The 26,885-nt window shown below is 46.0% G+C and overlaps 1 protein-coding gene and 1 pseudogene across 1 annotated transcript; one reads left to right on the top strand and one right to left on the bottom strand.

Annotated features, from left to right (window-relative positions):
• Positions 1-15,831: 15,831 nt before the first annotated feature.
• LOC139783881 (sentrin-specific protease 1 pseudogene) lies at positions 15,832-16,443 on the bottom strand (annotated as a pseudogene).
• A 7,870-nt stretch (positions 16,444-24,313) lies between these two features.
• On the top strand, positions 24,314-25,966 carry LOC139783880 (uncharacterized). Its single transcript, XM_071723033.1, has 3 exons — positions 24,314-24,630; positions 25,169-25,273; positions 25,375-25,966. The coding sequence occupies exons 1-3, from the start codon at positions 24,314-24,316 to the stop codon at positions 25,931-25,933; spliced, it is 981 nt and encodes a 326-aa protein (XP_071579134.1). The 3' UTR covers positions 25,934-25,966.
• The last annotated feature ends 919 nt before the right edge of the window (positions 25,967-26,885 follow it).

Here is a 26,885-nt window from a genome sequence, read left to right as displayed (position 1 = left end):
ATCGTGCTAAAAACTCTCGCCCTCTGCAAACGATCCAACTGATCCTCGATGAGGAGAAGAGGGTACCGATCTTTAATAATTTTTTTGTTAAGCATCCTATAATCTACACAAAGTCTATAAGAGTCATTCTTCTTTTTTACTAAAACAACAGGGCTCGCGAAATCAGATGCGGATTCTCGAATTATACCTTCCTCCTTCCACTCAACGATTTGAGCATTTACAATATCTCTCTCATATTGTGAAAGGCGCCTTGTCTTCCGATAAACTGGTTCGTCATTCGTTAAAATAATAGTCATCTTAAAATCTATTTCGTGTGTCTTAGCCGGCTTGTATTTATTTACCAAGTCCGTTACAATACGCTCATGCTCGGGCATCGACAGCATGTCAACATCCATTGTATCCGAGTCATGTACGATGTCGATCGCAAATATTTCGGGTCGCGACTCATCGTTGGCCGTTAGCTCGCAAGCAGGTTTGATGGAGATTACACCTCTTTTGAAATTTATCTCTACCGTGTCTATAAAATCTGCACCTATAAGTAAATCGTACGGTATGATGGCGTCTGGCGCGACTCGAATAAGTATCGGATACGTGTGTTCGTCAATTAAAATATCTGCACAAAATTCGCCTAAAGTTCTCGCGCTAAATCCTCCTATTCTGCGTTCGACATCTGCATCCTCGGCGATCCTATTATCGCATACTCGCTTGCTCGCATTATCGATATATCGCTCCCGGTATCTATCAATGCCGTAATAACTCGACCGCCTATCGTTACCGTCTGCGTGTTTCTCATATGGAGTGTTCGCGAAACCGACGTGACAACGGATTTTCCTGCACTATTATTCTTTTCCGGACATTTAGTTGATATGTGACCACGCGCACCACACTCAAAACACTTAGCTCCTAAAGCCTTCGTCAGGCAATTTGCGCCGATGTGTTCGCGTTCGCCGCAATTAAAACAACGCTTATCGTTAGTGTCCGTTACGCTTTTCTTTTTGTTTTCGGTCATGCCTTTGTCGCTACCGCGTCGATTCGAATTTGTCGCGCCGCGATCACGCAACGTTATTTTCTCGAACGCTTTTAACAAACCGTCTACAGATGAAAATCCTTGTATGCGCGCCTGGTCGCGCATTGTGACATCCGGTATACCCTCGATGGCGTATTCCAGCAGTTCGTCCCTCTCGATTGGCACTCGGTTGCCTATGATGGTCTTATCGTGGAGGTACTCCTGGAACGTCTCCTCCTTCTTCCACACACGATTCTCGAACTGTCTCCGCAGATGTAGCTTGCTCTCGTGATGTCGAAACATGATCCCCAACTTTTCGAGGAGCCTCTCAAAGGTCATCTCTATGTATTCCGGCTTCGAATGGAATTCGACGCTCTCTTTTTCAGCCGCATTCCGATTAGGAGTTTTGCGCAATCATTATCTAGTCGATACGTCGTCTTCAAAAACCTGAGTTGTTTCTCCCACGTTTCGAAATTATTGGACGTGCCGTCAAAATCATTCAGCAAATCGGATATCGTCGTTAAACTTGCTCTGGGGTGCACGCGAGAAATCTCTCCGTCGTCGAGACTCATCGCCGTCCTCGTCGTCGTCGCCGCCTCGCCAGCGGGATTCTCTCTCCTCGTCAGCTGTTCTCGTAACAGCATAACCTCGCGTCGCGCGAGATCAAGTTCGCGCTCAGCAAGCTCCTTCTCTCGCTTGTAGAGTTCGACCTCTCGCCGCGACACACTCTCTCGTGCCTCATCCTCGATATCCTCGGCATCCTCGCCGCCCTTGCCGCCACCAGACCCGCTGCTTTCCGCCCAGGAACCCGATGGGTCAGCCTCATGTAGCCGCGAGACGAGTTCCGCCTTTGAACCCGTCGTGGACAGTCCGCGTGTCTTCAGCCTCTCATTCAACTCCGCAACCGTCCAGTCACTCTGATCGCGTGGCATCGCAAATTATTTTCGGCCACGTATCACTTCTGGAACGATCGAACCTTCCCGAACCACACGTTCGCTCTATCCCGGACGAGCCTCCAAAAGCTGTAGGATGTTATGGATATGCGGGTAAATAGAGCGGAGGCTAGATCTTTTAACATACGATCGTTTAATCGATAGTCCGAAGTGATATACAATATACGGATATAATATAGTTCTCGGTAACTCGCGGACTGTGTCGCTCGCTACTCTCCTCGTCAAACGCTCACTCGCTTCTCTCTCGCCTCGCGCACCGCACACTCGCACGCACGCGACTTGCGTGTCACGCCGATACTGCGTGATCAACGCCGCACGCGCAACAACAAACCGCCGAATTTGACATCCTACATATATATATATATATATATATATATATATATATATATATTATAAAGGGCCCTATATACGAGAAGAAGTAGTGCGTAGTCCGCGGCAAGCCATCGTTCCGTGCGGGCGTGTGCCGCGTGTGTAAAACTACCGCTACATCTATCGTAATGTTCACCGTAAGCGATCGTAACGCTCGTCGTAACAGCTATCGTAAGCTCATCGTATGAGTTGATTCAGCTTGAACTCTTACGATTACGACGCTTGTCTGGCGTTACAACATAACCTAACCTGTCAGCTTTCTCGACGTGCAAAGAAAAATGTGTTTATAGATATATTGGCATAGATATACGGTTTACGACGGCTTCATTGCTTACGATCACGATCAAAGCGTTACGATAGATGTAGTTCTAGCTTAAGATTTCGACGCGCGGTTTCTATAACCGATTTCTTTGTCCGTCATATGCGCGCGTCGCGGCTACCACGCCTGTTATTTGTCGCTTGAGTTACGGATAGGCGCCGTGGTGCTAGGCGCAGGAAGAAGCGCACTGATTGGTGGGTTAGCGAGAAGGTCGCTAGCTACCGATACCGGCAACGACCGGCAGTCTTTGCCCGCCCGTCTTTGTCCGGCAGTGTTTGCCCCTTTTTTCAGTGATATATAATTATATTAAACAATTAAAAATGACGTCCCGCACTCGGACTGATTCTGTTGCTGAGGAGGATCCGCATCAATTATGACATGAGGTAAGTAATAAATCTATTTATAATCCAGCAAACATAATATAACATGTAAAACGTACGTACAGCTAGGTTAGTTGTAATTTCCTACTCAAGAAAGAAAATGTAGGAAATTACAACTAACCTACATATACGTTACAATGTTGCATTGTGTTTGCTAGAAACCTATCTAACCTAAAAAGTAATTCATATTATTTACTTATGTATAATAATTGTTCAAGGTGCACACTCGCGAGCAGATAGAGCCAAAAAAATATTGGGAAAAAATCACAGGAAAAATAAATAAGTGTTCGGGATCAAACGTAAAGCGTATAATAAATTAAATTCGGATAAATTGATCCGTAAAATGGCTCTTAAAGTATTCCGGGAAACGACGTTAATTCGAGATCGTATTCTAGAAATAAGAAGGTCGTTTCTCGGAAATATCGAGACAGAAAAACTGTCTCGTTTTTGCGTGTGCTCTCTTCCTTTGTCTCGGGGCCTCAGTGCGCGAGGTAAACACCCGAGACAAAGCGAAGGACTCGGCGAAAATAGCTGATCGGTTGCCGGCCCCGAGATCAGCTGAGCAGTTTGACTTTTTCGAAATTAGCTGCTTTCTCGGGGTGGCGGCATCCGATTGGCTCCGCCGAATTTTCAGCCCGTTGCCGGGGGTCCGGAGCTAGAGTTTATAAAGCTCCGGCCCTCCGCGCGCGGATTCGCACTCGATAACAGTACGCCGAACGAACTTGACGAAAATAAGATTCCGTATTCCGTGCGATATATTCGGTCGGCTTCGAACTCCTGCCTTTTTTTCGCTGCTTGCGATATCGAACTCGTGCTTCGAGTGACTGCCTTTTCCGCGCGCATTCGCCCGCATCATTAATTTGGTCGCGTAAACGCGCATTTCTCGCTCGCCTTCGCCCGCACAATTTCCGTTGTTTGCGAAATAAAGACTTTTTGTAAATAGCTGTAAATATCATTAACTTTAATTATAAACATTCGTTAAAACTCTGCATAAACGTTTCTATAACCTTCGAACACTAATTTCCTCAACCCATTCGCGCACAATAAGTGCTTTGTATCCAAAAGACATATGCGTCGATTAGTCAGAAAAGAATTATTATAGAAACTTTGTTGGTGAATCAAAAATTAAATAAAATAAGTGATAAATCACAAACTAAAACTGCATCCCAGTCAGTAACGCAAGAAGAAAATGGCAATAAAAAAATATTGGCCAATTTGCACAGACCGAAAATCAGTGTACCGCAGTATTTCCAACAGAAATAGATGATGTAGAATCCATAAAACATATAGAAACGCTCGTCGATGATGATTTTCAATTACATAAATGTAACGTCGAATGTGACAATGAAGTTTCATCTACTGAAGAGTTTGTACTTGATGCCATGAAACAATGGACTTTGAAATATAGACATTTATTAAGCCAACGGTCCATTAACGATATGTTGCAAATTTTACGAGTGCCATATCCAAAGTTTCCTGCAGACTCGCGTACTCTTTTGGAAACAACAAATTCATGCCCCTATGAAATAATTAGTATGCCCCCCGGTTTCTACTGTCACATCAGTATAGAGAATACAATTCGTAGACTCATCAATAACAAGGGCGGCAGTGTGGTCTAGTGGTAGAGCGCCAGACTCGTAATCTGAGGAACCAGGTTCGAGTCCACTAGAGCCATGTAAACATGGAATGTTTTTCCGAAGCTGCGCCCCTCCGTGCAAGATAGGCTCTTGTGCGGAGCAAACTGGGCTCCGTCTTTCGGAAAGAGACGTTAAGCCGTTGGTCCAAAGGGTTAAAGTGAGAGGAGAAAGGGTAGTAGTGTAAAGGTTTGGGTAACGTTCCTTATAAAAACGACTTGCAAACCCTGCGGGGATAAGCAATAAAGATAGTTTATGAGTTTAGGAGTTTATGACTCATCAATAACAGTATTAATATGCAAAATTTCTTATTTAAAACTTCAGGAACAGTGTTAGCTATTAGTATAAATATAGACGGATTACCTATTTCTAACAGTTCAAAAAGTCAATTTTGGCCGATTTTGATTTCTATAGATGTAGAATTGCAATTGTGATGCAACTAAATTAATTTTGTGTCTTTTTTCTTGTTTTAGGCAAAAGCACAAGCAGTAAGAAACCATGCAGATGGTCCGATATAATTCAGTGAGTTTATGAGGCGACTATGCAGAAGCAACGGTTGTTATAAACAAGGGAGGACACTCGTCGTCCCTTAAATCAATAGTTTCACATTTGTTAAAATTTACGTATCAAATGGATCTGTGATGTGTAACGTACACGACATTATAGTATTATAGAATAGATGTGCAATGACATTAAACCCATTTACTATCACAATACTGTATTTGTGTGTTATTTATTAAAATAAATTAATTAATAAGCGAATAATTATTATAATGTTTTTGATTGATTATATTTACGCATGTTGTATCATATTATGCGTCTTCCACAATGGCAGCAGAAGTGATGGATTAGGCTGTAAGACATCGGAGTAAAGCTGGTTTTCCAGTGTAATAGGGCGTAGATTAAGGTCATAAGCAAAATGGTTGAGCAGACCATAGAAAATGGAGTTCAACCATTCCGTTGACGGCCTTACTCTACGCCCTATTACACTGGAAAAACCAGTTTTACTATTACGTCTTACAGCCTAATCCACTATTCCTGCTGGTAGACCCCGCATTATACATTTGTTACAAAAACGTTACAAATGCAACGTTGCAAATTAACCGTGAAGGGGAAAATTTAAGTTCCTGGTTGTATAAACGTTATTTTTGGAACGAAAGTTGTAACGTTTTTCTAACGTTTGATGCAAGTTTCACAAACGTCGCAAAAACGTTGTAAATGCGACGTCGCACATATAAAGTTTTGCAAACGCCTAAAACACCCCTGGCGAAAATGAGAAGTTTCATAAACGTTTGTTTGACGTTTACGTGAGCGTTTGCGGAAGTTCATTGTGAGAGTTTAGAAACGGTCAGTAGAGAGTTCGTAGAGCGGAAATTGCAACGCTGCAGCGTTTGAAAGGCGTTTGTATATAGCGTTTTTGAGAGTTTGCACAGTGTTTACATGACGTATGACGTTTGCTGAGAGTTTTTTAAAACATTTAGAGATCCTCTGTTAAGCGTTTAATAAGTCGAAAGCGTTTGCTTTCATCATTGAAAACTGCGTGCAGCCTTTATTGAGCGTTTAATGGGCGTTTACTCTTGTCATTAGAAGAAACGGCGTAAAGAGCGTTAAATTTTAAAATCTGCTTTTCGCCTCGCAGGGGGTCTGCTTATATACGCGGCTAGATGTATTTAAATCTGAGAAAGATGCGCCGCCTAGCGGCATTGTTAGAAGAATGTTTGCTGAACGGAGGGAAAACGCTTGTGTTACGGAGTCGGGAAAAGCGTTTCTTGGGCGTCTCCAAGCCGTTTGCGTTAACGCCTTACAAAACGTTCACTGCGCCTCTACAATTCGCCACATCGGAAGAGCGTTTGCTGAACGGAGTGGAAACGCTTGTCTTACGGCGTTGGGAAAAGCGTTTGCTAAACGTTTGAAAAGTCTGACAGCAAACTCTCTGCACGAATGCGTTTCAGCGTTTACTGAGTGTTCTCTGAAAAGCGTTGCCTCAGAATTCCAGAACTTTCATGAAACGTTATATACAGCGTATAAACTCTCAAAAAACCCTCATTGAACAGTTGTCAACGCTTTATAAAGCTTCTTATTTTCGCCAGGGACGTTGTAAGTGCAACGTCGTATATGTAAGGTAATTGAATCAGGATATTTCTGGTTCCTGAAATGTTATTAAAATGTTTATGCAACCAAACTTAAAATGTCGCATGGCTATATTGCGATGTTACAAAAACGTTTCTGTAACAAAATATTGTTTAGCGGGCCGTAAGAAGAATGTAAACAAAGCATCGATCAAATGATATTGATATTGTATCGTGCTTTCGTATTGTAGAAAACGGAAATTTTAATGCTTTATAACTTTTGAACTGATCAGGACCACCACTTTTCCGGCACTCGAAAATACGATAATAACTGCTAATTCTAGACCGAATGGAAGCTCCATGTAAATTTTGAGGCAAATTGGAAGTGAAGATCCTAATATAGAAATTTACCAAAATATTAATTTTTATTTATGAACACTTTTACTTCAAGACTCTGGGATTCTTTTACTTTTTGGAAACAGAGAGATAGAATAGGATATGGAAAGATGGTATATTCTTTTGCAGATATACACATTGAGGCGCGCGCTGCGAATTAAATGCACTATGCAAGGCACCAGATAAAAACTAATGTCCCAAAGGGTTATTCCAAGGATATTTATTAGAATAAGTAATATCCCGTAAAACATATTTTGTGCGCAAAATTGAATGATTTTTAACGGAGTTATGAATGATCAAAGTCAAAATGTCCACTTTTTCTTCAATTCCCGATAATTTAATAAGAAAAACTCGAAATCAAAATGTAGTAAAAGGTTTTGCAGGGAAAACTTCAGGCTTTAACATGAAAAAGTAAAAAACTTATTCAATTCTTCTTTGTGCATGTGACACGCCCATAGTGACAAAAAATTTCTCCATTTCGTCGAGCTCGTAGTTTTCTGTGCATTAAAATTACCATAATTGAAGAAAGTAAAAAAGAGCTGCCACCTTTTGAAAGTAGAGATTTCAATCTTCAAAACTCTTTTTTTAGATTTGGACTCCTATTTTTTTAAACAAAGTCACAACTGTTTAAAGTTTACTTTTTTAAAGACAATTTATTTCTTAATTATTTGGCGGAGTGTATTATCAAATATAGATGCAGATTTTACATAAAATAATGTTCAGCAATGTATTAATAACTTCAGACATATAAATTTTCAAATTTTTATAATTAGCAAACTGATACTCTGAATCAAATTTGAATTTTATTACATATAAGTTAAAACAACCTGACTTCGATACGCGGATCTAGCTCGCGGCGTGGCTGGGTTCGAAGGAGGCGCGGAGGAACAGAAGCGAGGCGTGGGATGGCAAAATGAAGCGTATCGTTTTCGATAACAGAAAGTTTATTATAAAGTAATAAGTGCTCGCGATGTACAGAGTCGTGATGCATGCGTATTTACAAGAAAGGAATTTACTATAAGTATGCAACGTGCGCAGTGTATAGTGTCGTGATGCACGCGTATGTACGAGAGATGAGCCGGCGCGGTACAATGAAAGGCGCGCGTAAGTACAATTCTCGCGGGATGGCACTAGCGGCCGGGTACACTTGTTGTGCGATCGTGACGGATGGCCGATTCGTCGCGAGCGGCGCGAGGTAAATATTCCGATTGGCTTATTAGCGCGGTACGTACGGGGCGGAGCCGGTCCTTTCGGAAGTTCGCGTGCCGAATCGCGCGACAAGCTATTGGTACGGGCGGAGCCGGTTTTCCGGCGTCGTGGAGCGGGGCGCGTGGAAAAGGCGCGAAGCGCGGATGCGGCTATGAGATCGCGTGGATTCCGCTCGGAGGGCGGAAGGATTGATCTAGCGCAAGTCCGACCACCGAGAAGCGCTCGGTGGAGGCAGAGTACGGAGGCTCTACCCCCGATGGAAGCCTGCAAGCGGCTGGATCGAGGAAATGGCGCGAAGCGCGGACGCGGCGATGGGATCGCGTGGATTCCGCTCGGGTGGCGGAAGGATTGATCTAGCGCGAGTCCGACCACCGAGAAGCACTCGGTGGAGGCAGAGTACGGAGGCTCTACCCCCGATGGAAGGCTGCAAGCGGCTGGATCGGAGGAGGTATCTGTCGAGACACACTCGATGGAGGCAGAGAAGCGCTCTACCCCCGGTCGGATAGCCTTGTGGATGAGGAAGCTGGTCGTTTGCCGAGACACACTCGGTGAAGACAGAGGAGCTCTCTACCCTCGGTTGACTACCCACTCGGCAAGTAATATTTCAGAAACATTTCTGCAAAATTCCATTTGAAATATTACACCTTTCATCAATATTTCAGAAACATTTCACGACCGTTTCTACATCATTTCAACAATGTTTCAATGTCCGCAGTAGTTATAGTAGACCGATTCCACCCCGGGGGCAATGAGGGGGGGAGGGGGTGAGGGAGGGGGGGTATCGGGTTTCGCGGGGGGGGGGGGTAAGGAGGAGGGGGCGGGGGCGGGGTATCGGGTTACACAAGGGTATTGGGTTTCGCGGGGGTGAAGGGGAGGGGGGGGTACCGGGTTTCGCGGGGGTGAGGGGGAGGGGGGGGTATCGGGTTACACAATGGTATCGGATTACGAGGGGTGAGGGAGAGGGGGGTATCGGATTACGAGGGGGTGAGGGGGAGGGGGGTGACCCTGACATACCACCGGGATGACTAACCGGGATGACTCACCGGGGGATGACTCACCGGGATGACTCACCGGGGGATGACTCACCGGGATGACTCACCGGGATGACTCACCCGCATTCGAGTTCGAGTTCGCGGTCGCTCCGCGGGTCCGCGCGGGGGGGTCCGCGTCGCGCCGCGGGTCCGCGCGGGGTGGTCCGCGTCGCGCCGCGGGTCCGCGCGGAGTGGTCCGCGTCGCGCCGCGGGTCCGCGCGGGGGGGTCCGCGCCGCGCCGCGGGTCCGCGTGGGGTCCGCGTGGGGGTGCGCGGTCGCGCCGCGTATATATCTAGCTTCTATTAGCATTGTAAATCCTACTTTAGCAGGGCGGTGAATCTCTACAAACTCGCTACGCGGTTCGCGTAGGCAATCAGCGCCTCGTCCACGAGGAGAGATCGGTCCTCCGTCAGGCGGAAGAGGTCTTCCCGCGCGCGGCCAGGCGCGGATATCGTGCCGAAAAACGGAAGCCGGGGCGCGGAGAAGCACCTTCAGACGTCTCTATAGCGTCTTCAAACTGGGGAGCATCAGGTCCCCCCAAAATTTCACTGTCTTCTATGTCTTTAGGTATAAACGGTTCGCGCGGAGACATCACAAAATCACAGAACACGTCCGAACACGCGTTCGTAAAAAAAAAACTCGTAAAAAACACGTGAACCACTTTGCGCTGACTCGATGCGACTGAATTCAATGACGATTGCAGAACGGAGAAGTCGCCAAAGAAAAAAATATAATGGGCGGTGTATAAAACTGATAGCAATACATCTCGCATTACACCTGCGAGCGTAGACGTCCGCTGGAGCATCGACGCCTCGCTTCTATGTTATGATATGTGATATTTGATTGTAAAATTCAAGCAGCCGGAGTTTTGGCGGACGTCGCATATACGACTCGAATAGAAATGCGCGCGAAGGAATTATAGTATAATTTATACTTTAAAAAACAATCTATCTACGCAGTACGTAAAAGACAAAGGAAAAAATGACGTCATCGGGACGATGATCGACTCGATAACGCGTCGAACCTGTCGGAACATGTTCGTCGTAAACAACATTTTTATGGGAAAAAGGGGTGTTATCGCGTAGACTAAACAATATATCTACGCAGTACGCGAGACAAAAGAAAAGATCTTTCAAAAATCAGTTGGAGCGAGAGAGATAGCAAAGGGTATATAACGAGGGATGAAGCGCGTCGAGCCGCAGTAGTGAGATTTGAGAGCTATACATCGATCGAAAAGTAACGCGGTTTCTTCGTTATTGTATGGTTGAACATTATCATGTGCAAGTGCTCTGTAAAAGAGATTCTTTTATCGCTCAGTCGCAAAGATGTTCGTCCTGCTGTCGAGACCGTCGGACATTCGCGATTTTAGCGCCGAACAGCTGCAATTCGTGCCGAAAGCCGTTCTGTTGCAAATGTGCGGTGATCACATTCACTACGTGTGGGACAAACTTCCGGAGCATATAAAGGCGGATTTGGAGGTTCAGACCTATCGTCGCTGTGACGAACACTGGAATCAACCGTGGCAGCAAACGCACATCGACGGTCCCGCTCCGACGCATAAGGATTGCGGCGAATGTCAACGAAAATAAAAACATTAGCTTTCGCGACGTGAACATTATATATAATGTGCGCAACATGGAATGGACAAGTGGCGAGAGCTCTACGGAGTCTCCAAAATTTGTGGATGTTGTAACAACGGAAGATATTACAATAGATGTCGCCGATGATTTGCATAAAGAAGATCAAGGAGTGAAATTGACTGATGTGCGACGAATATCACCGGTACAGTTTCTTCGCGATCGCGAACTAGGTATACGCGGAACCGGTCAACGCATCGCTAGACAAGGAGTCGTTATCGATACCAATCCTCCTTATTACTGGAGGTCTAACGTGCAACGAAAAGTGTATCGACGGCTGCGGGACGTGTGCGTTAGCGAGGAAGAATCACGTGCAGCTTACCGTGCTGACGTTGTGCCGTATCATATTAAGCCTATTGTTGACTATCGCTATTGGGCGTCTAAAATTTTTGAAAAGCTCGACGATTGTGAAGCAACATACATTAAAATTCATACAGGTATTGGGAAATACGTTGAATTGGTGGTGATGAACAATTCGGTACGTATGTATATGTACCCTGGCCGTATCAATGATCCTAATCATCTATTGATGCTTCATAGAACTTATGAACATGATTATAATGATATTATTAATTGGAAACTTAATCATTTTAATGCCCCCTACTTCAAGCCTATGGATTTTATGTTTATGCACTTTGAAATTCAACGTTGCAAACGATATTGTCCAGCGTGTGATCGAGTCACGTGCAAGTGCCCCCTTCGAAGAGTGTGACGTAATCGACAATTCTACAATATGGAATGTGCATCGACTTCGTGGTGATGAACAACCTGAATCTGAATAGATAAAACATGGAGCAATTTGAGCAAACCGAACGCGATCTGTTGGAGCTGTCCGACCAAGTCGCTACCTTGGGTGAATATTTCACATGGGCGCTGCAATGCGCAGAATTCGTCGAGCAGCTCGAAGAAGGCTGTCGTACCAAACGTCCGCGGCTCTCGATCGGGCGGAGACAAAAGTTGGTTGCCAGAATCGCGCAACTCGAGGGTGCGAAGACGCGATAGGAAAGACAATTTATCCATAGCGGTGGTGATTATGCGAATGCCGGTAACAGTGGCGACACGCGCGCGACAGAACTCGTATGGCGAGAAATCGATGCCGCGTTCAAATCGCGGATAATGACCGGTGCGGTAATTAATACAGACCATGTAGAACCGCGGCAGTTTTTGGAAGACGCCTGCAGCGTAGTGTGCAAGCGAGTGCGAGACATTATAAAAAAACATAACTGTGTCAAAGTGAACACCTTGTTCAACGGGGAGTTTGTGGCGGGTGATAAACGTGCCAATAAGAGTTTTAATACAAATAACAAAGAACTCTATCGTACATCGCACTTGCGCGAGTGGTACGAGCGGCACGTTATCGAACCCACATTAGCGAAACTCGAGGAGTTCCAGGAACGCGACAGTGGGTGGGCGTTGACGCGAATCCTCAATTTGACGGTGAACGTCAACAGATACAATCCTTTGCGCGCGGGGTGTCACGTGAAATTGCCTCAAGACATTAAATCGAAGAGAGCGGTAATCAATGTACTGTCTATGGATAATGCGTGTTTTGCGTGGTCAGTGGTAGCCGCCTTGCATCCAGCCGAAAGACATTCAGAACGGGAATCATCATACCCGCATTATTCAACGGTATTGAATGTACGAGACATTGAGTTCCCAATGACATTGAGTCAAATTAAAAAGTTCGAACGGCTCAACAATATATCCGTCAACGTCTATACCATCGAGGGACAGAAGACGTCAACCGTTCTTCCAATACGGCTTACCGACCACACGAGTAACAAACACGTGAATCTGCTGTACGTGCAGGATCCGCGAGACAACAATGTTGGACATTTTGCGTGGATTAAGTATCTATCCCGCCTCGTGAGCTCACAAATTAATAAACTTGGACACACAAAGTACATTTGTGATCGGTAAGTGTCTATACTTTTTTAAAATAATATATAGAATATTTTATATTTTGTATATAAAAAAATGTATAATATTTGTATTTCTTTTTTGCAGATGTCTTCACTATTTTAGTTCGAGCGACAAGTTGCAGTCTCACACTGTGGACTGCCGAGAGGTAAACAAATGCGCAATCCGACTGCCGAGCGAGGACAACAAGTGGCTGAGCTTCAAGAACCACAGCAGGAAAGAGCGACTTCCCTTCGTGGTGTACGCCGATCTGGAGTGCGTGCTGCAGAAGACACAACCGGAGACGGAACACGCGTCATACGTCTATCAACATCATCGGGTATGTAGTATAGCATACTACGTACAGTGCTCGTACGACAAAACGTTATCAACGTATCGATTTCGTCGCGATAATGACTGCGTCGCGTGGTTCGTCGAGGAACTCAAAGGATTGGCGCATCGCGTAAAGAATATCTTGTCAGACAATGTATGCATGGTAGACCTAACTCGAGACGAGTGGGAGACATTTCGCAGCGTGGCGCAATGTCACATATGTGAAAAACCGTTCGCGCCGGATGATAATCGTGTACGCGATCATTGCCACCTGACCGGGCGTTACAGAGGTCCGGCACACTCGACGTGCAATCTGAATTATAAGGATTCTCACTTCATCCCAGTAATATTCCACAATCTGTCGGGCTATGACGCACACTTTATTATCAAGGAGATAGCTGCCGCGTTCGAAGGCTCGATCGATGTACTGCCTATAACAAAGGAAAAGTACATCTCATTCACGAAGCATGTAAAGACACAGCGGAAAGATCAGATTCGCGCAGCGACATAAAATTAAGATTTATCGACTCGTATAAATTTCTGAGCGCGAGTCTCGCAAAATTGGCATCCTTCCTCGACAAGGATAAATTAAAAATTATACGTTCCAAATTTTCCGCGTTATCCAACGACGATTTCAAATTATTGACGCGAAAAGGTGTCTTTCCATACGAATACGTGGACAGCGTCGAAAAGCTGGAGGATACGTGTTTACCGCCGCGCGATTATTTTACAGTTCCTTGACCGGTGAAACCGTATCCGAGAGCGATTACGCGCACGCCGCGAACGTATGGCAGCGATTCTCCGTTCGAACCCTGGGCGAATACAGCGATCTATACCTGAAAACCGATGTATTGCTGTTGGCCGACGTGTTTGAAAATTTCCGCGACAGCTGCGTCGCGAGTTACGGACTCGATCCCGCGTACTACTACACTTTACCAGGCTTTACGTGGGACGCCATGTTGAAACATACCTGTATCAATTTCGAACTGCTGACCGACATTGACATGGTCATGTTTATCGAACGTGGTATTCGCGGCGGCCTGAGTCAATGTTAGGGCAAATACGCGCAGGCCAACAACAAATATATGCAGTCGTACGATTCATCGAAACCGTCGTCTTACCTATTGTACTTCGATGTAAATAACCTGTACGGCTGGGCGATGTGTCGGCCATTGCCCTACGCGGAGTTTCGATGGGTCGAAGACGTGTCGAATTTCGACTTTAACGCGATCGCTTTGGATTCGCCTACGGGCTATATTCTCGAGGTCGACCTAGAGTATCCGCAGGATAAACACGACGCGCACACTGACCTACCGTTCTGTCCGATGCGCGATAAACCGCCCGGCAAACGGCAGGACAAACTTCTCGCCACGGTAAACGATAAGGAGCGTTACGTTATTCATTATCGCAATCTACAGCAGTGCACGCGCCACGGTCTTCGCGTCACAAAAATACATCGCGTATTGTAATTCGTTCAATCTGCGTGGCTCCGCGCTTACATCGAACTCAATACAAAATTTAAAACACATGCCAAAAATGAGTTTAAAAAAACTTTATATAAATAAATGTATAACGCAGTTTTCGGGAAAACGATGGAGAATGTACGCAATCACGTCGATGTAAAGTTACTAACGAAGTGGGACGGACGATACGGCGCAGCGGCGCGGAGGCAATGATCGCGCGACCGAATTTCCACAGCAGGAGCGTGTTTTCGGAAAATTTGGTAGCCGTCGAACTGCGCAAACTCGAGGTGAAATTCGACAAACCGATCTACGTCGGCATGTGCATCCTCGACCTGTCGAAGGTGTGCCTATACGAATTTCACCACGAGTACATGTCTCCCCTGTACCGCGACTCGTGTAGAATCATGTATACCGACACGGACAGTTTGATTTATCATATTAAGTGCGACGACGCGTATGAGACGATGAAACATGATATAGTCAGGTTCGACACGAGTGACTACGCGGTAGATAACGCTTATGGTATGCCTCTCGTGAATAAAAAAGTGCAGGACCTGATGAAGGACGAAAACAACGGCGCGATCATGACCGAATTCGTTGGACTTAGGGCTAAAATGTATGCCTTGCGAGTCGATAGTAAAAAAGACTGTAAAAAAGCGAAAGGTGTCAAAAGCAACGTTATCGCGCGCACCATCACGTTCGACGACTACACGCGGTGTCTGAACGATGAGATCGAAATGACTCGACCGCAGTCGTGCATACGATCGAAAATGCACGAAGTGTACACTATCAGCGAGACGAAAATCTCTCTGAGTCCGTACGACGATAAGCGATATATCGTGCCGGATTCGACAGATACGTTGCCGTGGGGACATTATCGCATACTTTTATATAATAAGGAACAGTGAAGATTCATGTATGTAATGTATGTATGTATGTATGTACATAGGAATATATGTATGTAATGTATGTAGTAGTATAACACGACATATGTATGTAACGTAATATAATATGTAATGTAATGTACTAGTAATGTACTAGTAAGAATGTATGTATATGTATAATGGAAGTAATATTAATCACGTATATTTTTATATTTTATATTATAAAACATTTATTCAATAAAAAATTTTTTATACAATATTTCCATTTATTACTTCCCTAAACATTTTGTTCCTAAAGTATGGCATGTCATCATGCGTGAACGTTATCTTCCTGCTTGCACAGACGTATTCGGCGAACATGCAAGAGAATACACCACAATCGCTGCCGTTCGTCTGTTGCGGAATATTCTTGGCGGAATAAAATGTCCAATTACTCATATCATAAGGTTGTTTCTTTTTGTCAAGACTCTCATCTTGTAAATATAGTTTTAGCGCAGCCAGACATTTCGGATTATCACTGCCCATACTGTCGTAATAAACAATTGTTTTATCGCGGAAATCTACTATTGACATACACCAGTGCACATTCAAATGTATAGGGATAATAATGAGATCCTGCGCAAAGATGTCCACCTTCCTGGTCCATCGCTTCAGAGATGAGTGACCGCTCGACAGAAGTTTTGGGTAAAAGAACGTATTCATCGCGTGTACTTTCGGATATTTGTTCGAAGATGTACCTCTGGCGATCAGCAGATTCATATAAAAGTTAATCACTTCGTCGTTGAGCCAATTTAAGTCGACCAGCGTGTGAAGATCCTTTTGCGTGAGCTTCAGACCGAAGCCTTCCACCACCATCTCCATACTGCGATTTTGTCAAAACCTTTGACAAAAAAATATGATGTCATAAAAATTATACCACATCACATTCCAATAATTTTAAATAATAATTTGCAAATTTACCAGATGAATTGCTGCACCATAGATTGTTAACTGTTTCGATCGCTGCACACATATTTTAACTGTTTCGATCGCTGCACACAGATTTTAAATGTCTCAATCAATGCACAGATGTATCACCGAGGTGTTTAAGCTCTCAAATCATACTACTGTAGCTTGATGCATCCCTCGTTATATACCCTTTGCTCTCTCTCTCGCTCCAACTGAATCTTGAAAGATCATTTTTTTCTTTGTTTTGCATTTTTTCCTTTGTCTCGCGTACTGCGTCGTAAAAAAATAGTGTGAAATAGATACGTATACGCAATAACAGCCCCCCTTCTTCAAGAAAAAAATTTGTTTATAGCGCCACGATGAACACGAAACCCGCAATAGTAGATAACGTATTATAATAGAAAGAATATTAATAAAGATATCGTATATGTATTTCAAACATTTTATATGTTGCATACGTCGTTACATATTTTTATATATTGGATATTTTGTATTTAATATTTTATACATAGTTTATTTTTTCATATGTTTTAAAAAAATACAATCTGTACGAATTAAATAACATTATTCTTGTGTATCCAAGAGTTGTGCGATCCATCGAATCCCGCCATTTCACGTAAACCTCGTCGCCCTTTCTGCGCAGTACTTTCTCCACGAGATACACGTCAGGATACGTCGCGCGATGCAACTCATACTCGTAGAACGCTCCGGCGACGGATTTTCCACGATAGTCCTCGAGTAGATAGGTTACGGGATTGGTATGCTGCACTTTAACGATCTTAAACATCTCGGTGGTCCAATTCGGCGTGTAACCCTTCTCGAAAATTGTCTTGTATTTGCTGACGCGTACCGAGTCGTCCGTTTTGAACTTTGCCGGGCCCGCGATCTTTATCGCGCTGTACACCGTAGCCAAGAGTTTTTCGGCGATCGCGGGGGTAACGTCGACGGGTCGCATGCCGATCGTTCGATGCTTGCGCGCGTTGTAATCCGACACGAGTCGCGGCAATGCGTCGACCCACTTGTAATTTCCATTGAGCGTAAACATCTTCCACATATTGTTTTTTAAGGTGCGATTGAATCGCTCGACGACCGATGCCTTCATCACCGAATACGTGGAATAATGATTGATGCCGTGTTTTCTCACGAGACGTTGCACGTCGGTGTTGTAAAATTCCTTCCCCATGTCGGTTTGTAGATTACTAGGGCACCTCCCGCTATCTCGAATTAACTCAGCGATAGCGTCAGCTGTCTCGCTGCCGCCTTTACCCTTGAGCGGCACGGCCCACGCGTACTTGCTCAACACATCGATGACGGTGAGTATGTAGTGGTGGCCTCCGTTGAAACGCGAGTACGGACGCATCTCGACGATATCAGCCTGCCACAGATCGTCGTATCTTCGCACTATGACGTGTCTGCGGGAAAAATTTCTTCTCGCCGGTGCGTGCAATTCGTCCACCAGCCGTCGCTTTTCGATATTTTTATCCACATCGGTCGATTTTAACAGTCTCATGTTCGGTTAGCGTTTCGTTGTCGTTCGTTGTCGTCAGTTAACCGTTGTTTATCATTCATCGTAGTCGTCGTCGACGTTCTTTAGCCGTTTGTAGCCTTTCCTGTCACCGCGTAGTTCGCACCTGTTTCTGAACCGCTCGTAATCGTTTCTGAGCTGTTTTTGAACCGTTCTTGAACCGTCCGACAACCGTTCTTGAACCGTAAGACAGCCGTCCGACAACCGTTCTCGAGTCGTTCGTTGCTGTTCGTCGCCGTCGTTAATTAACCGTTGCCTCTCTTCACTCGTCGCCGTTCGATAGTCGTTTCTGCTGAACCGTTTCTTGTCACTCATCGTCGTTCGCGAGTCGTTTCCAATCTAACGATATTCGCGCGCCGAAGCGCGTTTACCGCAGTCTGTAACGCTCGCACGTCCTTCTCGAACGCGGTAAGCTTCTCGTCTGACTCTTTCCGTTGATCTCGCAAACTTTTAACGCACTGATCCACGTATAGTTTGTTAACAGCGTCACCGTCAGTCTCAGGTTGCGCTACGCGACGAATCTTGCACGACCTTGCGTCAAAGTCCGTGGCGATGCGACACAGAGTGTTGTCGCGCACGAAATTTCTCACTAATCCGCTCCACCGATGGTACGAAATGGCATTCGTCGCGTCTTCGCTCTGCTCGAACAATCCAAATTTATTGATCGGCATTTCAACACCGATTGAACGGATCGCTGTCGCGCCGTTTAATTTATAATAAGCCCAGCCTCGCGAAGTTCCTCGATGATCGACGTGATCTCGTTGTCGTGGGCATTGTTGCCAGCTTGACGCGATGTGTCGAGCAATCGCAGACGATCCACCAGCTCGTTGTGGTCGTCCCAGTGCACGTAGTCGATCTTATTGTCGGTTAGCGTCATCGCGCGAGGCGCGAATACGCCCTTTCCGGATTTTGTCTTCTTGGATTCGGTTGATATCAACGGTGAGATTACCCATAGATACTTGTATCCCCTGTTACCCTTTACTCGCTCGCGAGGATCGTGCTTGTATTTATGAGCACTCGTCGCCAACAGTATGCTCCTGTACTTTTGCCTATCGGCCTCCGTGTAGAGTTTATCATCGGGTATTTTTTTGAAGATCAACTCGTAAATACCGGGTGTACCGGCGTATCGTACGTCGCCGATATGAATGTTATCCGCTTTGTCCACGTAAAAACGTTTATTACCGAGCATCTGTCGTTGGATCGGCGCCCAAAACAGACGAGATATACACTCGGCTCAGTGGACCGAAGCGATCTTCCAACGTTTCTATAAACAATTCTCGCCCCTCCGACGTTTGCAACTGCTTTTGAACGGTCGTCCCGATCGAGTCATCCGTGGTTTCGAAAACATTTTCGTTTTCGAGAAATTCGGGACTTGTACGTTGCACGGTTCGCGTCGGTGTAGAGGTTATCGGTGTAGAGGTTATCGGTAGTACTATCGAGCATTTTGATTGATTAGATTTACGCGGTGTCGACGATGAGAGATCCGACCAGGAGTCTAATCGTTCCCTCTTTATCTTCGGTGTAGCATCCTCCTCCTCCTCGCCAGCGACGCTTTCCGGCTTCTCCTTCTTCACCGCGGTCAAGCTCGAGTTGTCGACGATTTTTTTCAGCGGTCCGATGAGAGGTCTAAAGTGCGTGTCCAACTCAATGTCCTTCTCGATCTTACCGGTCTTCAAAGCGCGAAGTTTCTTACGAATTGAATTACTCGTTTTCGCAATATCTTTCACGATCTTCTCGCGTTCGCGAATCGTCTCGCTCCCGTCGATCGCAGCCATCGCGGGGGAAAAAAAAACAAAGCAGAGCGTCGATCTCTCTCTGTAACGCTAACGTTTCACCTTCGACGACGTATCGGCGACGACTGACCGCTTTTGCGGTATCGCGAACACGTTAAACCCTTTTCTGTATCGGCCGTTCGAAAGCGCGCTGTCCTTATCTATCACTACGAATCCGTACTTGCATTGCCAACAATCGTGGCACAACGAGCAAAATTCATCGTACGACATGTCGGTATTTACGTGATCGTTGTACACGTGTTTCAAATTAGTACCATCCTGTTTGAATAGGATCAGCAGATTCGCGTTGTCGCGTATCAGATGCTTAGGTATTCTCGCGTACGTCTGACAGAGATAAAAGCAGTCGACGCTCGAGTGCCTGCCCACTGAGAAATACTCTCTCACAGTGTCTTGCTTATCGCACGCCACGTCGTCAAAAACGAATATCGAGTTTGGGCACGCGTCGCTCGGTGGAATGACGTCACTGTTATTGGAGAAGGTGTAGTAGCCGATTTCGTCGATCGATGTCAATAAATTCTCCAGATATCGGTATTTTGGTTGTCGCAGCGATTTCGAGTACACGTACACATTCTCGAAGCGTACACCGTGCGGACTTTCCAGTAAACTTATCAGAACATTGGTTTTACCGCAATTCGAGGGACCGCAAATGATCGCGCGTATAGTAGTCGGCAGCATCGTACCGTGTCTGTGCCTCTCCGCGTTGCCCTCCATCGGTCGTGATCTGTCGTCGCAATTCGTCACGCGAATCGTCAACGGTTGTCGCACAAATCTCATTTTTTTTTCCTCACACTTTGTACGACTGAATCGAACTTTCTCGTTTGAACGTCTATTTATAGATGCGCGGCACCGCGAATCGCTCAGTCGCACAGATGTTCGTCCTGCTGTCGAGACCTTCCAACATTCGCGATTTTAGCGCCGAATGCGGCGAATGTCAATGAAAACAAAAAAAAACAGGTGGAGGTCTGTTTAATCGCGCGATTGGTGCACTTCCGTTCGAATTGCACATTCCCGGCTACCAGTTTTGCGGTCCGGGTACTCGTTTGCAAGAACGATTGGCTAGAGGTGATCCGGGTGTAAATCCATTGGACGCGGCGTGTCGCGAGCACGACATAGACTATTCGCGTAGCAAAGAGCTCACCGAGAGACACGCGGCTGACAAGATACTCGCCGAGAGAGCGCTGGGACGCGTCATCGCGAGAGATTCGACTCTCGGAGAGAGGGCTGCCGCTACAGCCGTCTGGGCGGCCATGAAGGCTAAGACGAAGCTCGGAATGGGTTTGAAAACACGAAAAACACGAACGAGGAAAAGGTCGACGAAGAAACGGATACTTCCGACAGCGAAACGAGGTGGCGTATTGCCGATTCTACCGTTGTTGGGAGTTCTCGGTTCTCTGGCCGGTGGAGCGGCCGGAATTACAACGGCGATGAACGCTAGCAAAGCCGCGCGGCGTCAGCTGGAAGAGACGCAACGTCACAATCGCGCCATGGAAGGTCGCGGACTTTATCTCGCTCCGTACAAATATGGACAAGGACTGTATCTCGGCCCGCACAAACGCGGGCGAGAAGTAGCGTTGAAGATTAGAAAGAAAAAAAAAACGTCAAAATAACGACTAACGTACAATTGAGTCGACTGGCAAGGCGAATGCGCGTACCGTTCTTCAGAGGTGTTTTCATGCGTGATTCGTTACCGATCGTCGATGGCGTACGTCGAAACGAGAGCGGTATCGTGAATTTGGACGATACAGCGGGCCCCGGCACCCATTGGGTAGCGTACGCCAAGAGGGGAGATCGAGTCGTATATTTCGACAGTTTCGGCAATCTTCGACCACCGAAAGAACTGGTGCGATATTTCGGACCGAGCGTGGCGAAGATCGAGTACAATCACACGTTTTATCAGCGATACGATCAGAGCATCTGTGGACAATTGTGCTTGCAATTTCTCCGGACGATCGACGACGATCGACGCTAATTTAAAACCTGACGACGCGCCTTGCGGAGACTCAGTGTTTGTCGAACAGCTCCCGTCGACATGTCTATAACGTTCACACTGACCGGGAAGAGCAGCATCCTCGCGGAGCACTATTTTCCCGCCGTGGATCTGAGCGACGGTGACTACAAGCTAGGTCTAACGTGTTTTGAGACTTATCATACGATTCCGAACGTGAATTCTTTGAATAATAAATTTTATTTCGACGAGGATGACACGGAAATTACGATTCCCGAGGGATCGTACGAGATACGGGCCATACACGAGTTTTTGAAACGTGAAATTTCACGGAAACGTCCGCGACGCGTGGTTCGTTCCAACGACGACGACGATCGTATGTCGGTCACGAATATCGCGCGAGAGGAGACCGTTCGCGCGAACGGCTACGAAGACGAGGTCGCGGAGTACCCGATAGTGCTCCGCGCAAATTACAATACGATGAAGAGCGAGATCAAGTGCGCTTTCAGAGTGAACTTTAACAAACCGAACAACGTCGGATCGCTGCTGGGATTCTCGTCGACGCGTGTATTGCAGCCGGGACAGTGGCATGAATCGGACGCACCGATTAATATTATCAATGTAAACATTATCCGCGTGGAGTGTAACGTGACCGCGGGTGCGTACAGCAACGGTAAACGCGTTCATACGATACACGAGTTTTCACCGAGCGTACCACCGGGATATAAGATATCGGAAATGCCGGCGCAGATTATTTACCTGCCGATCATCGCGCGGAGCGTTACTGATCTAACGATACGCGTCGCTGATCAAGACGGACGATTGCTCGATTTTCGCGGAGAAGAGATCACCGTCAGATTGCACGTACGACGACGAGAGCGATAACGCGGCAGCCGTGTGCGTGAGCGTGAGTGTGCGCGCGACATATGAGATGCTAGTGTTGAACGACTCGGAGCACGCGACAGATAACAACAATAATATCTTTACGGCTGCGCCGATCGACGATATCGTCAAGTCGACATTCGGCGGTGTTAAACAAGCGACGAGAAAGAAGCTCAACGCGTCGAACGTTAAATTTTTACAATCTCTGGGATTCGCGGTACGAAACATCTGAACGATGACTGAAATTCTCAACATCGGAGGCGAGCCGGTCTTCGACGATCGCATCGTCAAGATCGAGACTCACACGTACAACCCGTACGCCAACACAACGTTTGACTATAGCGACGAGATACGAATACCCATACAACAGCAGGATCTGTATACGTTGCCGTGCGAATGTTTTCTCTACGTCGAGGGAACATTGACGGTGACCAGAGCAGCCGGCCAAGTCGATAACGTGGTACTGGGGACTAATTGCGTTGCGTTCATGTTCGACGAGATTCGATACGAGCTCGACGGTATGGAGATTGATCGCTGCAGAAACGTAGGAATAACCAGCACGCTCAAGAACTACGTTACGGTATCGTCCGACAGAAACGTGATCCTGAGAAACGCTGGCTGGGAGCCACAGAATAACCCGAATGGATATTTCAATTTCTGCGTACCGCTCAACACGTTACTGGGATTTTGCGAGGATTACAAACGCGTGGTGATCAATGCTCGTCACGAATTGATCTTGATACGATCGCGCAACGACAACAATTCTCTGGTGGGAAGTCTCGCGTTGGAGCCCACCATCAAAATACTCAAGATACAATGGCGAATGCCTCACGTGGTATTGAACGAGATCAACAAGTTGTCGATGTTGCGCGCCTTGGAAAACGCACGATATCTAAGTATGGGTTTCCGTTCGTGGGATCTGTACGAGTATCCCCTGTTGCAGAACACGACCAAGCATTCGTGGGCCATTAAGACCGCGACTCAGCTCGAGAAACCGCGATACGCCGTCTTCGCTCTGCAGACGGGTCGGAAGAACGTCATGTCCGCCGACACAAGTCGATTCGACGATTACAACTTGACCAACGTAAAACTCTATCTAAACTCAGAAGTTTATCCGTACGACGACTTGAATTTGGATTTTGGTAAACACAGATGGGCGATTCTGTACGATATGTACGCGCGTTTCTGCAAGGGCTACTACGGATACGAATATCTCGAGCCAAGTCTCACCGTTTCGACTTTTCTACGTAACGGCCCGTTTGTGATCATCGATTGCTCTCGCCAAAACTAATCCGTCAAAAACGCCACCGTGGATGTCAGAATAGAATTCGATTGCATGGAGAACGTACCGCCGAATACCTCCGCTTACTGTCTCATCATACACGACCGCGTGATTGAGTACAACCCGTTGACGAACGTGGTGCGCAGAATAGTCTGAGCGTTCGCGGCAACGTCGACGTGAATATTTTCTCTCTCTCTCTCTCTCTTTCCATCAGTCTCCGATACAATTATTGAGAGGGGTAAGGGAGGGGGAAGTATAAATCAGAGTGTCGCGAGACGGTTTGCAGAGTTGCGCGTCATTCCTCTCGATTGACGCATCGACGAGAGAGAGAGAGAGAGATATAAAGAAATCTCGTCATGTTCATACCAACATTCGTGGACCTGCAAGGATTCCTCGTCGGGATGAAATTTGTCGTGAAGGAGGTGGCAGTGCTGAGAAAAGGCTGCGTTCTGTCGCATCACATCTTTAATTACCCCATGTCGTGGAATCTCCTCACAAAATCCGATAAATCGTGTGCTACCTGGTTGATTCGCAATCACCATGGATTACGATGGGAAGACGGAAACGTGCCGTACAGCATGGTGAAACGCCTGATTACATCGGCCGTGCTTGGTGTAGAAGAAGAAGACGATGATGAGAAAGAAGACGATGACGATGAGATGCCGACTCTCGTGTACGTCAAGGGATGTCAGAAACGAGAATGGCTGGTGGATCTGCTGGAGAATTATGCGCGAAAAAACCTAATCGTCGAGACTCTGGATGCGCATTACGAAGATATCGAATCTTTGAATAAACTAGATGACACCAATACTATGCGATGCGGAAAACATGAAAAAAATTGCGCGTTACAAAATGTAATAAAACTATTTAACTGGTGGTCGCGCGCGACGCCATAAGAACTTGCGATCTTTTTTTAAAAATAAATTATATATAACTTTTTATAATGTTTTTATTTCTTACTCCCCCTCCCCCATCATCACCGTTAGAGTAGGCTTTACTTCCCCCTCTCCTAATAAAAAAAATCCACTGCGCAGTTCTATATATAAACATTAATTCCCTCTCTCCCTTTCCCCCACCACCTCATTACTTTTGGAATTGTCGCGTATACTAGATTAATTTTACATGATCAGTCTTGTCGCGATCGCTTGTACTGACGGTCAACTTCGCAGAGCCTAGAGAGCGAAAATGTTCTCCTTTGAAGGATGCAACAGCAGCAGCAGCAACAGCAACAACGGTGTAAAACGCGTGAATGCCGTGAATTATTACGTGCCGATTCACGACGTTGAAACTCAAACGTATGAGGCCAGATGTAATAGGTAAGTTTCTTTTAAGAAAAAAATAGAGCCTCTCCCAGTTTTTATATCTTTACAAATTGTATTACTTACGAAAATAAACTAATTTCATTTCTTTTATTCAGCATTTCGGGGGACCGTCGCGCGGTACGTATACTCGGCAGACGATACGCGCTGACAGCTACGGGATATAAATTCCTCGAAATTGGTATCAACGTGGGCCCACCGAGCTACGTGGAGATCGCCGTTGGAGATCATCGAGGAAAGGAACTGCTGTTGTCTCTCGAAACGTGGAAGGCACTCTACGAGCAACGGCGAAACATTCAGAATTTCTTTCGCAACGACTACAAAGATGTCCATAGTTTTATAAATGTTGGACCGCTAACGGTGAGAGTTTGTACGTCGGTTAATAACGTCAAACTCATACGTCTTGAATCTGTAAACGTACGCTTGATGATAACCGAATCGACGTTGCATCGTATGTTCGATCTCGATCGGTGCATCGATGCGAGATTCGATCGTTTGGTCAGAATACTTGCGACGGTCGATGCAAAGTTTGCGCAGTTCTCCGATATCGCGTCCACCGTGACGGATCCCAAGGAAGCGTCGAATGTAATATACGCTAGCGATGCGTTCAATACGAATCAGCTCATCGATTGTGAGCTCGCAGCTTTAGTTTTTTAGTACGTAAGATATATCATGTAAAAGAAGAGTTAAATAAACAGGCTTTTTTACACCTAAATGAACGATGTAATTTCTTTGCATGCATGTCCATCCCTACCTTAATTTTTATCATCGCTTCTATGCGGTCGATCATCGTCGATCCGTCATTTCTTCCTTTGTTTTTTACGTACTGCGTCGTAAAAAATAACGCGAAATTGTTTAGTCTACGCGATAACACCCCCTTTTCCCATAAAAATGTTGTTTACGACGAACATGTTCCGACAGGTTCGACGCGTTATCGAGTCGATCATCGTCCCGATGACGTCATTTCTTCCTTTGTCTTTTACGTACTGCGTAGATAGATTGTTTTTTAAGTATAAATCATACTATAATTTCTTCGCGCGCATTTATATTCGAGTCGTATATGCGACGTCGGCCGGAGCATCGGCGCCTCGCTTCTATATTATGATATGCGATACTTGTTTGTAAATTCAAGCAGCCGAAATTCTAGCGGACGTCGTCGCTCGCCTTTGTAGCGCGAGACTTCGCTGGAAGCGACTATCAGTTTTATACACCGCCATTATATTTTTCTCTGGCGACTTCTCCATTCTACAACCGTCTGAAGCGTCATTGAATTCAGTCTCGTCGTGGCCGTACGTGAGCGTGCAACGTGTTTCGTTTATATACATTTTTTATAATTATATTAAGTATTTGTTTGTTTGTTTGTTTGTTTGTGTGTGTGTGTGTGATGCCTCCTCTAGAAATTGTGCGAGGCCGTGTAAAAGTGGGTGATTATAACGAATCAAACGACTCTGACAGTGATCAGGATCAGGGTGAGTGGCTCGCTGCTCCGCCTGCTCCCGAACCCCCGCGTCAGCCACCCGCCATAGGACGCGGGCGGGCGCTGCTGAACCCTATCCGACCACTTGGTATCGGACGCGGGCGGGTGCAAGTTTACGTGGATCACCGCGCG

Source organism: Temnothorax nylanderi, unplaced genomic scaffold, assembly GCF_030848795.1.
Source record: "Temnothorax nylanderi isolate EJ_2023f unplaced genomic scaffold, tnyl_v1.0 TNYL_tig0553_pilon, whole genome shotgun sequence".
Classification (NCBI taxonomy): domain Eukaryota; kingdom Metazoa; phylum Arthropoda; class Insecta; order Hymenoptera; family Formicidae; genus Temnothorax; species Temnothorax nylanderi.
Note: the sequence above shows the minus strand (reverse complement) of the source record. Positions and strands in the feature narration are given on the sequence as shown.